General features: G+C 42.3%; 1 protein-coding gene across 1 annotated transcript in view; it reads left to right on the top strand.

Annotated features, from left to right (window-relative positions):
* The window catches only part of LOC124798712 (UDP-glucosyltransferase 2-like), a 115,678-nt gene that overhangs the window by 80,322 nt on the left and 21,884 nt on the right, over window positions 1–13,472 (top strand). Inside the window, exon 6 of the mRNA XM_047262229.1 lies at window positions 12,814–13,033. Coding sequence (XP_047118185.1) covers window positions 12,814–13,033 — 220 coding nt within the window. The remainder of the gene's footprint in view (window positions 1–12,813; window positions 13,034–13,472) is intronic.

The following is a 13,472-nucleotide window of genomic DNA, read 5'->3' as shown; positions in this document are numbered from 1 at the left end:
TTTTGGAAGATGCTTTCAGCACCATCATCCAAAGTGACCCTGATTTCTACAAGATGCCCCTCATGCAAGGCCTGAGCTCGACCCCATCGAAGCAGGAGAGTGTTTAATGTCCTGGAGGAGCGTTTTGGGGATCGTATCTTTGCTCTGGGGTACCCACAGGCCGTTGGCATGGGCCTCAATCGGCCGCCATATTCTCCAGATCTGAACACATTAAAGACCATGTTGTGAGTGTGTGGGTTTTATTTTGTCAAGTTGCGCAATGGATTGATCCAACAAGTACCCTTTGGCTCATGCAAGAAACCATTTCCAGCTCACACTACTACAGAAGTCAGACAGACGCTCCTAATGTACCAACAAGAACTGCTTCAAAAGCATTCAGCAACAAATATCTTCTGGAGTCGTCCACTGTAAGGAAAAGACACAAAAATATTCTTCTTAGTAAGTAGTGGAATACTTGGGTACTGGATTATTGCAAGTTAGTGTAAGAAAAACATTAAACGGACGAAAAATATTATTTATTGCAAAAAATTTTGAGAAATCAAGTGAAAATTTTCCTTATGAATTAATAAAACTCCGGGTTCTTTTTGGAACAGTAGATTGCCTCTTATGGATAGGAATGCTATTATTTCACAAAGTATGGAAAGGTTCTTTTCTCCCTTTCCATTAAGAATGTTATTTACTCAGCGGAATGGCTGAGAGCCATGCCTACACAACTTGAATAACTTTTCTAGGTATGGTCAAGGCTGTTACATGAGAAATGTAATGGAGCGTACTGTTATGGAGGACAGATGGGGCTCGCATATGCTGTAGCGCACAATACCGTGACCTGCAACGACTGCTGCCTGTGTCGTTCGCTGCTGACAAATAACACAACTATCTCTTTCTATCTGGATTGACTGCCAATAAAACTCTCCCTACACACTGATGAAGTCAAGGACTCCTATCCACATCTAGTCAAACTATTGGTGTGGTACACCAGTCAGATAACCAGTCCACCACGATGCCACTCATTATTGGTTCAAATGGCTCTGAGCACTATGGGACTTAACTTCTGAGGTCAACAGTCCCCTAGAACTTAGAACTACTTAAACTAACCTAAGGACATCACACACATCCATGGCTGAGGCAGGATTCGAACCTGCGACCGTTGTGGTCGCTCGGTTCCAGACTGTAGGGCCTAGAACCGCTCGGCCAACCCTGACGGCCCACTCAATATTGCTCGCAGGCGTTTAACTAGTACTCTGTCCATGTTCATACCACACGAAAGTGTGGCGGCCAACACAGTGAACAACGCTTAATTGCAAGCAACTCAATACAAAGTATCACACCGATATACTAACCAAGAGGTGCTCTCCCAGTGACGTACTGAGGAGAGTTTGTTCCTCTTTCTTTGCGTACACGCACTAGCACACTAGCTCTCGTTGCGTGTTCCCATTCCAAGAGCGACTACAGAACAGCCCCTTTTTCTGGAAAAATTGCAAGGGTTTATCATTCGCTATCTTCCCTCTCTCCTCTGGCTCTTTGTGTCTGAAATATTCGCCAATCAGCGTTGCTCTTTTAAACGGGATACTGACGTTTCGTTTGTCGACAAATTCGGAAATATGTAACATCTCTATTAGGTGTATACTGTCCTCCTGTGAGAACATAACTATGCAGTCAGTTCGTCAGAAAATGCGTCTTCTGGGCGCTCCCACACAATGTAGTGGAATTTGGTTTTAAGTTGAACACGGGGGTCATTATCCCTTCACTCTGGAAAAAGCTGTCCTCTCTCTGGGCGGTCGCTCCGGCCGAAGTAGGTGTGTGTTGACCCACCCCTCTGAATGGACGGGCCTCCCAGCAGGCTGGTTGCCTCTTTAGAACGAAAATTCCTGTGGTTGTCATGTTGTGTACGCCAGCCTCAACTTTTTCAACCTTGGTGCGCACTTGCGATTTACTTATTAGATTTGCATATCGCTTACATGAATTCATACAAAATTGACTGTACCTTATCGAGTTTGGTTTCGAATGAAGCACCTTGATGTGCAGAATACGATTGTGAGGACGGAATATGTAAGAAATGAAGGTCAGGAGATCACGTCACCTTACAAAGTCCCCCGCCCCCCATTGTGACAAAATTTTTGTCTGGGGTTTGTCAATGCTGAGGAAAACATTGATAAAGTCAGGCAAAAATTGTTCTTTTAGATTTTCCAATAAAATTTCTCGACCATTCTTAACAATTTTGTAATTATTTCTTTATAGCTATTGTTTCTAGTTTTTAATTATACAATTTGTGTTTTGTTGTTAGACAAACATTGAGTTCACAAAGGTTGATTTTCTTTGTTGTTGCCATTACGTATCTCTGTTTTTCTTTTTCATTTCCAAAAGTTGCTTTTACAATATTAACTTTTCTAAACTCCTTAGTATACAGTGTGTCATGTCTTAGTGTGGTTATTTCTTTTGTTTTGTTAAGCTTTGTGTCAATGTTTGCAAAAGCTCTGTTGTGTCACTTTGTTTCGTTTGTTTATTTCTTTTATGTGTGACTTAAAAAAAATAGAATGAAGAAGCTTTTCTCTTAATTCTATCCTCAGTACTAATGTTGTGATTGCAACAAAAATGTATTTATGAAAAATCTTTACAGAAGGAAAATACTACACAATCCTTTTACTAATTCTACATATAAAGGAAATATGAGGTTGTGTGACTATCCTAATTTAGTTTCTTTCTCACAAATTTTGAGGTATGTATAAATTAGGGACTTCACATATTTAATAAAATAATTACTTTTACAAATAGAAAGAAGGTAAGTATTATTTGCAAATATCTAATTTTTATAAACTATGCTAGTTGTATTTACTCTGTCCATTTCTTTGTTCGACGATCCCCATGTAAGTGCAGGAAGGCGTTGATTCACTATCCCTTCACTCTGGAAAAAGCTGCCCTCTCTCTGGTCGAGTGTCATAAATCATTTGAGACGCACTCTTGCATGCGATGCCGGGTCTTATTTGTTGATGTTGTCATCATGAAGTTTTTTAACCGATGATAATGACTGGGGTTTATTGAGTATATGGTGATGTCTTGGTACTCCTTTGCTGTCACACCTCGGGTGGTATGGCAGTTCAATGATTGTAGTAAGTTGGTGATTACCGACGATCGTCACCTAATATATGTGCCATGATGTCTAGGTACTCCACACCTGGTTCAGTATGGGAATTTGGTGATGCGCTAGGGAGAATGATGTTCATTTTGCTGAATCCATTTCTGGATAATGTTTGTTGGTATCGCTTAATATTCCATTTGCTGTTCGTTTGTATTTGTTTGACTATTCAAGGTTTATTTTTGGAGAGGTGGTTGTAGTAGTTAGCATGCCTCAAAGTTCATGGAAAGATGTTTGTAACAACCTTTTTTGTAGGATAGGAGGGAAAGGTACCTTGCTGTCTTCTGCCCTTCTTCATCTTGCATCTTCTGTTCTTCTCTTCTTTCTTGCATTCTTCTGTTCTTTCTGGGCTAGGAATATGTGAATTTTAGTGTAGGAAAGATATAGGATTTGTAGGAGCTGACTGCCTTTCCAAATATAAGTTGATGCGTTTATTTCTTGTACCTTCTTTGTAGTCTCATCGTATCATGATTCTCCCCACACTTGTCGAAGAAGGAGCAGTATCATGGCATATGACATGTCCATGCTGCGCATTGTTCTTCTGAAGTTCAACCTGGTTGCAACCTGCGTTTCCATTGTGGCGTTGGTCTCCATGTTGTTGTCATTGCCCTAAGTGCTTTCCCAATATGTCTGTACCCTGTCTGCCACTATATCGAAGCATCTGGTGTTGAGGAAGCTGATGCATAGAAATATTTACAATTTTTGTTTTACATACATTTGTTATTGTTATTTACAAAAAACTCTGATTTTATATAATGCGAAAATTTTCTGATAGTGGCAAAAATTATTAGATTGATATATACATATATATATATATATATATATATATATATATATATATATATATATATGATTCCTTTTCTTTATTCTAATTATGTCCTACCACTTATTCATCCTTTTATGGGTTGTGTGTCATTTCTTGTTTGCGTGCATGTTGCAGGATACTCAATACTACAAAAAATAGTTAGTCTGTTTCGTCTCCATTTCTTTTCTTTTAATTATATTGTCCTGTTGATCTATTAATTTAACTTTTATTTAGTGGTTAGTGTAAGATAGGGTGGACGTTAGTTTGCCTACCCTCCTCCGCATTTTTCACGTCAATCCTTACGTTTTGCAGTATTCGGTGGTCTAACTTCTACTTCTGGTTTCCCTTTGCTGTGTTGTTCTTGGCTCTGTGGACCATAATTTCCTCTGTAATTATTCGCGCCCTGGTCTCGCCAGTTGCTGTTTCTGACATAGTGACCTGTTTAAAAGTATGCTTGACCTTTGGCATTTTGATTCCTAAACCCATATCCACCACTGTATGAGTGTCCATTACCGTTCCCATTTCGGTACCAATTATTCTGGTTCTCGTTTCTATGCCAATTACCTTCATTATGCCACTGTCTTGGTCTGTTAAATTACCTGAAATTATTGGTATTAGGAGTACGATTAGTATTGTTGAAATATTCGTTCCTAGTCCTCTCCTTTTTCTGGCCCCTCTCCTTTCTATTTTCTTTCAACTCGTCTTCTTTAAACATAAATTCAAGTTCCCTTAAGACCTCTTTGAATTCTTCGGTATTTTCATTTTTTCCTACTGTCGCCTGTTGATATTTTACCGGTAACTTCATTCTGCATAGACGTATCAGCTCTCCGTTACTGTATGGTTTGTCTAGGCATTGATTGTTTTTGTCCATTGTGTCAAAGAATTTTACCACGCTTTTCTCCCCTGAGTTTTCATACGGTGTCATCTGAAGTAACTCGTATTTAATTTTGTTTTGCGCCTCCTTAGACCAATGTCCTTCGAGAAATGCTGTTCTTAACTGTAGGTAAGACGTACAGGTAACTGCGATCTTTTGCATCACCTCTGCTACTGTCCCTGACATGTGTGCACAAATTAAGTTAAGTTTGTGAGCCACACTCCAATGGTTTGGCAACTTGGAACTGATCGATGAATGTACGTGCATGTAAGCTACCGCCTTCTTCCTTGAAATGTTGAAATTTTCTAACTGTTAGGAAGTAGTTTGTATCATATCTACTCATAAATCCGGTTTGTGGCTGATTCATGGACTCAAGTATCTGCCACTGCTTGAGTCATCTTGCCTATTCTCTGGTAATCTACTGCCTGTCTGCATATGGTCAGTTTCCTGCCTCTTAATTGCATCATATCGTAGCATTGGTGAACAAAAGTGTTGTTCGTTTGTCTCTCGTCATTCGCGGTACTGTACCTGTGCTACTGTTATATTGTGTCATTGGAGTTACTGATTCAGTCGTCTGTCTTTCTATTGGTAATGGCTGACTGCATGTGTCCTGTTTTTCTAGATACTGTGCCTGGTTCTGTGGTATGTCATGTATTACTTTAATCGGGGTTTTCTGTTTCGATTTCTGTGCGAGTGTTACGTCTAGCCTTGGTACTACTTGAACTTTCTTAGACGGCGCGTGTTCGTGTACTGCATTAATGCTTGACGTATCAGTTGTTTCGCTGCAGGTGTAATCGGTCTCGATCTTTTCTTCGATAGTTTGTATCAACTCTGTTCGAAGCTTTTCAAACTGATCTTTGTTTTTAAGTTCTATCTTATTGATCCGCTGATCATATTTTTTCAGTGCAACTTTTGCGACCTTGCTTTCAATTGCTTGTTCTTCCGAAATCTGTATTGCTGTTCGAGTGGCTTTTTTCGTAAAACGTTCCACCTTTTTGTCAACGTTTACGATGTCCAGTTGGACCTTGTTCACGTCAGTGCGTAATTGCTGCTGACTTTGTGTTAGTACCTGAATTCTTTCTCTAAATTCTTTCGCGTCATTGTTTATCTGTGTGATCTGCCTAACAGTTCTAGCGATCACTTCTTCCATCTGGATTTTAACCTGTTGAATCTGTGTCTTTATTTCTTGTCTCAAGTTCTGATTATCCTGTTTCAAATCCTGATTCTATTTCGTCATACTATCGTTCATTTTTTGTAACGTCTCAATGATCGCGTCCTGTCCTGTAATACTGCCTTCTGCTGAACTGTGTGTTCTCGTTCTATTGTTTTCTACTCGGTCAGTTACATCGTTTACTGAGCTATGATGTGGCGTTTCTAAGTTTAATAACTGCAACAATCCGTGCTGTCTTTCCTTCTCCCTGTGTTGTTCTTTGTGTTGCGGACTAGTTGCGTATGTCATTGAACCATTATGTGGCGCATAAGACTCCGCACACTGCCCTCTCTGTTCTGTATGTCTTGTGTTTGCAGGTACAGTTGCGTCTGTTACGGAACCTTTTCGTGGCGCTCTAACTTCACAAGATTCTGTGCCCGTTGCTGAGGCATACTGAGAATGTGCACGAGAGGGTCGACGTATTCTAAATGCTCCCCCTCTTCCTCACAGTCTACTTCTCTTTGAACGTTAGCTAACTGCCGGTTCATAGACTGTATTGAGGCGTATTCTCTCTCTGAGTATGCGCCACACAAATGAGTTTCTTTAACTCGTTTCGCTGCTAATTTTTACCATTTCCTGCGTGGGCTGTCTATTTCTGGCTCAGAATGTGCCCTACACGGAATTTCGTATTCTGGAAATTCGATGTTCTCGTCCGCTCGATTCCCATCTATCTGATCTGTCTATATTCTATTCCAATCTAACTGAGCCTGTTAATTCTGCAGCTCACCGACTGTCCTATTCTCTGATTCACCGTCTGTCCTATTCTCAACAAGTTCGTTTATTTGCTGTTTATCTGACTGATTCTCCCCCATCTTGTCTACTTGCTGTCCATCCCGTAACCTTTTGGCTTGTGCTCTTGTAAACATGGAAGTTATTTCAACACACCACACCCCTATCTACAAAACTGTACGACCACTTACCAGTTGGTTGAACCAACAACAACAACTTTGTGACTTCTCAGCCGTTCTGTCTGCTGTGCTACAGCCTCCAGTCTCCACCTGTGCGCTTGCAAAGGGAGAAAAATGTTACTTGTTAATTCTAACTCATTTGATACTGCGTCACTCAACGTTTCTGTGTCTCCATGCATCTATCACCTGAAACTACGATGCCATAACAGCTACTCAAAAATCGTAAAAATCCAAAATTTTCCAACACAATAACACAAGACCTTGTCCTTACAATTCTGCTTTCTTCGCTGCTGGTATCTATTCTAACCCTAAATTATTGCAAATATCTCTCTACGATATGAAAAAATTTCGAACTACGATAGCAACCTGCCGTACCTAACTCTGACACTATCCCTTCTTATTAATCTACCTATTTTTACCTGGCAGTTTTATCTGTCTTGGCAGTTTTACCTATACTGGCAGTTTTTCCTATCCTGGCAGGGTTGCCATTTGCTGTGAGTGTGTGGGTTTTCTTTTGTCAAGTTGTGCAATGGATTGATCCAACAAGTACCCTTTGGCTCATGCAAGAAACAATTTCCAGCTCACACTACTACAGAAGTCAGACAGATGCTCCGAATGTACTAACAAGAACTGCTTGAAAAACACAAATATCTTTATTCTTATGTAACTAGTGTAATACTTGGGTACTGGAGTATTGCTAGTTACTATAAGAAAAACATTAAACGAACGAAAATATTATTTATTGCAAAAAATTCTGAGAAATCAAGTGAAACTTTTTCTTATAAATTAATAAATTTTTGGGTTCTTATCGGAACAGCAGATTGCTTCTTATGTATAGGAATGCTATTATTTAACAAAGTATGGAAAGGTTCTTTCCTCCCTTTTGTTTAAGAATGTTATTTACTCAGCAGAATGGCTGAGAGCCATGCCCACACAACTTGAATAACTTTTCTAGGTATGGTCAAGGCTGTCACCTTAGAAATGTAATGGAGCATATTGTTATGGAGGACAGATGGTGCTCGCATATTCTGTAGTGCACAATACCATGACCTGTGACGACTGCTGCCTGCGTTGCTTGCTGCTGACAAATAACACAACTATCTCTTTCTGTCTGGATTGACCTTCGCCAATCAAACTCTCCCTACACCTTGATGAAGTCAAGGACTTCTATCTGCCCCTAGTCTAACTATTGTCGTGGTACACTGGTCAGACAACCAGTCCACTGCGATACCACTCGATATTCCCTCGCAGGCGTTTAACCAGTATTCTGTCCATGTTCACACCACACAATAAGTGTGGTGGCCAGCACAGTGAACAATGCTTAATCACGAGAGACTCAATATATTCTATCACTCTGATTTGCTAATGACAGAGGTGCCCTCCCAGTGTAGTACTGATGAGAGACTTTGTTCCTCGTTCTTTGCTTACACGTAGGAGCATGCTCGCTCTCTTTACGTGTTGCTCCAAGAGCAACAACGGAATGGCCCCTTTTTCTGGAAAAATTTGCAAGGGTATATCATTCGCTGTCTTCCCTCACTCCTCTGGCTCTTTGAGTCAGAAATTTTCCGCCAATCAGCGTTGCTCTTTTAAACGAGAGAATGACATTTCGTTTAAGTCGACCAATTCGTAAATATGTAGCATCTCTGTTTGGCGTATACTATCCTCCGGTGATAACTCCGTAACTACACAGTCGGTCGATGAAAAAATGCGTCTTCTGGGTGCTCCTACTCAATGTGTTGGAATTTACTTTTAAGTTGAACACGGGGACCGTTATCCCTTCGCTCTCGCAAAACCTGTCCTCTCTCTGGGTGGTCGTTCTGGCCGAAGTAGGTGTGTGTTGACCCACCCCTCTGAAGGGACGGGCCTCCCAGTGGGCTGGTTGCCTCTGAAGAAAGAAAATTCCAGTGGCCGTCATGTTGTGTAGGCCAGCCTCGACTTTTTTCAACCTCAGTGCGCACTTGTGATTTACTTATTAGATTTGCATATCACTAACTTGAATTCGTACAAAATTGGCTCTACCTTACCGAGTTTGGGTTCGAATGAAGCACCTTGATGTGCAGAATACGATTGTGAGGCCGGAATATGTAAGAAATGAAGGTCAGGAGACCACGTCACCTTACAATGTCTACAGTAATAACCCCAAAACCATTGTTGATCTGAAAACACCCATTCAAGAGGTCATCGACAGCATCGACGTCCCAACACTTTGGTTATGCAAAATTTCGCTATTCGTCTGCACCACATCATTGCCAATGATAGCAAACACATCGAACATGTCAGAACGCAAATCCGAATATTTGTAGTGACCTTAATATGTTGAATAAAGTGTGTGCACGCCATAGCTTGTAACTAATTTACGTTTTTTTCATATAGTTCAATAATTGTCACCCTTGTTGACACACATGCTGAAATGACAATTGTGAAATAAACCGAACCATTATGGGAATCTGAGTAAGAAATTTCCGAGAGTGCTGCATTTAATGGAAAGTTAAAAATAATGGAAACTCTCGATATGTAGTGTTACAGCAACACTGATAAGTCCAGAAATGACGAATTGGCCTTGATAATCGTTGAAGAAAGTTGTATGTGGCTACAAACATTTTGGGACGTCTGCTGACACATCACAGCACATCTTTGTCGTGCGGGGTAGCCACAGTCTGAGACGCCTTGTCACGGTCCATGTGGCTGCTCCCACCGAAGGTTCGAGTCCTCCCTTGGGCATGGGTGTGTGTGTTATCCACAGCATAAGTTAGTTTATGTTTTATGTTACATTAAGTAGTATGTATGATTAGGGACCGATGACCTCAGCAGTTTGGTCCCATAAGATCTTACCACAGATTTCCAGACTTTTTCCAGAGCACAACTTCCATGGTAATAGAGGAAGTTGCAGAGAGCCAAGTTGCATAATAACACAGATTTAGAAATATGGCCAACAGTTAACTGAGGTCAGTGGGTGTATGTGCTATGTTGAAATAAATAGTCAGCCCAAAACTGCCCAGAATACTGGCGAAAAAGGACTGAAGGTCCCAATTGTTATCGTTTCTGAAAGATCTTTAAGCCTGTTTGATGTAGGTTACTTCACAAGGAACCATCTTATTCTTCAAAATCCCACGTCCGGGTTCCCGGGTTCGATTCCCGGTGGAGTCAGGGATTTTCTCTGCCTCGTGATGACTGGGTGTTGTGTGTTGTCCTTAGGTTAGTTAGGTTTAAGTAGTTCTAAGTTCTAGGGGACTGATGACCATAGACGTTAAGTCCCTTAGTGCTCAGAGCCATTTGAACCATTCTTCAAAAAAATAAAAAGCAAAACAATAAACAGATGAACTGGTGGAGGCAGTGAGGAGAATGGGGCCAGCAGAGGAGGCAGGGCAATGAAGGTATTAGGAGCAGTAGGTGCAATGGAGGCAGTGGAGTCCTTTGTGGTAGTTGAGGCAGTGAATTGGAATGGGCAGTGGGAGCATTGAATTAGTGGGGGTGGTGGCAGTGGCGATGGGTAGTGGTGGTCATGGTGGGGAGCACTGCACAGTAGAATAGTGAGGTGGGGATGGGGAGGGTGGTAGGGTGATTTGTATATAGAGTGCATGGGACAGTGTGGACAGTGGGGCAGTACAGCCATAGAGGGTGGCGCTGGGCAGTCGTCCACTGAGGACATTGAGGGTAGTGGGCAGTGAGAGGCTTTGGGGGTGTTGGCACTCCGTTGGTGCTAGAGTGGTGGGAGTAGTAGGGGTGTTGGACAATATGGGGGCAATGGGGTTGATGTGAAGAGTGGGGGCACTGAGGTTGGTGGGGCATTGGGTAGGGGGGACAGTGGATGTGACAGGGGCAGTTGTAGTGGAGAGGCAGTGAGAGTGGTGAGGCTGTGGGTTCGTTAAGGAAGTGGAGGCAGTATGGGTGGTGGGGGAAATGAGGGCAGTGGTTTGGTGAGGGATGGTGAGAACAGTGGTGGTGGTAGGATAAGTGGAGATCAGTGGAATTGGTGGGGAAGTGGAGGCAGTGAGGGAAGTGGGGGTGGTGTGGCCTCTGGGCATATGCCGTTGACAGGGAGGGGTGGGCGATGAGGTGCCAGAAGATCGGTACCCCCACTGTGACAGCAAGCTGCACCTAGAGACAGGACACACTAACTGTGAAGGAATGCGGAAGATAATACTAACCACTGTCTTAAAGACAGAAATGTATATTTACATGTAGTCCTGTCATGATGACCAGTTCCTATGCTAAAGAAAGTTTTCTGGGATCTGCGCAGGAAGTGATTGTTTTGCAGTGAACAAGACTAAGATTAGACGATTGTACAGTTAATGTTGGGAAGAAAAAGAAACTATTACTTTTAGGTTTTGGATCTAACACTTCTTTGAGATGAGGCTTACTGTGACTGTTTTTTCCATATTTCCCTGTGATTAACTAGCAATCAGCGCACTACTGTCTATGGTTCCAGCGCTTTACACGTGGCTAAGGCCTTATCGACCATACACCTGCTCTACGAGCCTCTTCCAATTATTTCTATCCAGGGAAATTGTTGTCCAATCAGAGTTGATGCCCATCCTAGCTGCATCTTCCCGGATATTCTCCATCCACCTAATTCGAGGTCTTCCTCTTCTTCTCTTTCCTTCTAATTTCTTAGTGGATGCTATTTTGGTACAAAATACAAAATTTTTAAACAGTTGACTTCAACATCACATTGATTCTCTTGTGACAGTTTTCATGACAAAGTTGTTTTAAGCCTGACATACTCTGTCACTTACTTTTCTAAAAGAAAAAAAGACTGTTCCATGAGTGATGTGACTGCACAATATAATGTGAAAGAATGTTTGTCATATGCAGTGTCAGTTGTGTTCCCAAGCCACCAGTGAACCATCTCAATACAAAGCATTACTCTCTTGTATATAAGGTAAGAAATCATAGAAATCTACAACACAAAGCAAGGCACAGTAATTAACTGGACACTAACAGATGTACTAGGATCACAGTGACACATAGGTATGAGGTGTCCCAGAATACGAGCAGCTAGACTCAGACGATACTAACTGCATCTCTGACAGTGTCATACAGAATGGCTATCTCAAGCTGTATGTGCTCTTTTGGAAAACTGGGTACACTGTTGGTTCGCATACAGTGTGTGATTATCAAGCTCCACTGAATACCAGTGCTGCAGAGCTTCCAAAAGCTGCGTAAGCACACCACATGGTCAGAAGTGGTGATGATTTTGGGGCTACAATTATCCAGTCTACAATGTCAAACACCATATCAATTCCAGGGAGTGAGATAACTTAGATGTGTGATGTCCTCTCATTAAACGGTACACAACCACCATACCAGCACTATGTGATCCAGAGGAATCATTCATGAGGCAGAACCAACTACCATGTGTTCCACAATAAATTTTCATGTGCCATTTCCTAGGGGTACTCTGGCTTCTGTTGTCTGTGTTGATGGAAATCAGTGTAGACTGCATCTCTCACAGTATCTCCAGGATCCATCCACTGACATACATGTTCCCACCACAATGTTCACCTTGTTCTTCGACTAACACTAACTGCTCATGAAATGGCCTTTTGCAATGTCATGTAGACATATTAACTGTGTCCGCACAATTCCCAACAGCTCGATTAGTGTGTTCCAAATGCGGACAACTTAGTAAAAATTGTAATCTTTGTTTACTTAAAACAAAAGCACAACAAGTGGCCTCACATTGGGGTACCATGTGTGTACACGAAAACACATTTCTTCCGTCTTGATAGTATCGGCAAGGCAGAACATATTTTCCTGGTTTTTGAAGATCCTTTCACTTATGTATTTCATGATCTTAATTACTACAGTAAGTTTTGCTGTTGATGTGTATAACTCAGACAGATGGATGGAAGGCGGTCTAACGTGAGCCTTGCACGACAGCCCACGACAGGGTGCACGCATTCGTCACCCACGGCGGCATGCACAGCGTGCTGGAGGCCATCCACTTTGGGGTCCCGCTCCTGGGCTTCCCGCTTTTCGGCGACCAGAAGCTCACCATGAACCGCTTGCAGACACTGGGTGTCGCAATTCAGCAGGACTACCTCCAACTGACAGCACAGTCGTTTGGGGTCGCACTGCGGTCCCTCGTCAGCGACACCAGGTGAGGAGCACCTCAGATGTCAAATGTAGCTTGCCAACTTCTCACTAGCTGTTACAGTACATGATTTACCAGGGTCATTCACAAGGGACGAGCTGGAGGCTGTCAAACGAAAAGCGCAGAATGGATCGCAATCCGTTCGTTTATTGCGGAATCAAGGTGCAATGTGTTTCGCGATAATGAATTGGGCCAGCCAGAACTTTGTGACCACCGACCTACTATCGAAATAAACCTGTCCAGGCGATAGCAGTGCACCTGGCGAGGAATGAATGCTAGTCAGACACACACACAGTGTGTGTAGTATCAGCGTACGTGTGTAGAATTGGGAAGACGCGCGACCTGAGTTTGGCCGAGACCAGATTCTGATGGCACAGAGGCTCGGCACGAGCATTTCGGAAACTGCTCAACTTCTCTGGTGTTCGAGGAGTGCTGTGGTCAACGC

Source organism: Schistocerca piceifrons, chromosome 5 (genome assembly GCF_021461385.2).
Source record: "Schistocerca piceifrons isolate TAMUIC-IGC-003096 chromosome 5, iqSchPice1.1, whole genome shotgun sequence".
In the NCBI taxonomy this organism is placed as follows: domain Eukaryota; kingdom Metazoa; phylum Arthropoda; class Insecta; order Orthoptera; family Acrididae; genus Schistocerca; species Schistocerca piceifrons.
The sequence above is the reverse complement of the archived record's forward strand: the minus strand, read 5'-3'. Positions and strand labels throughout refer to the sequence as shown.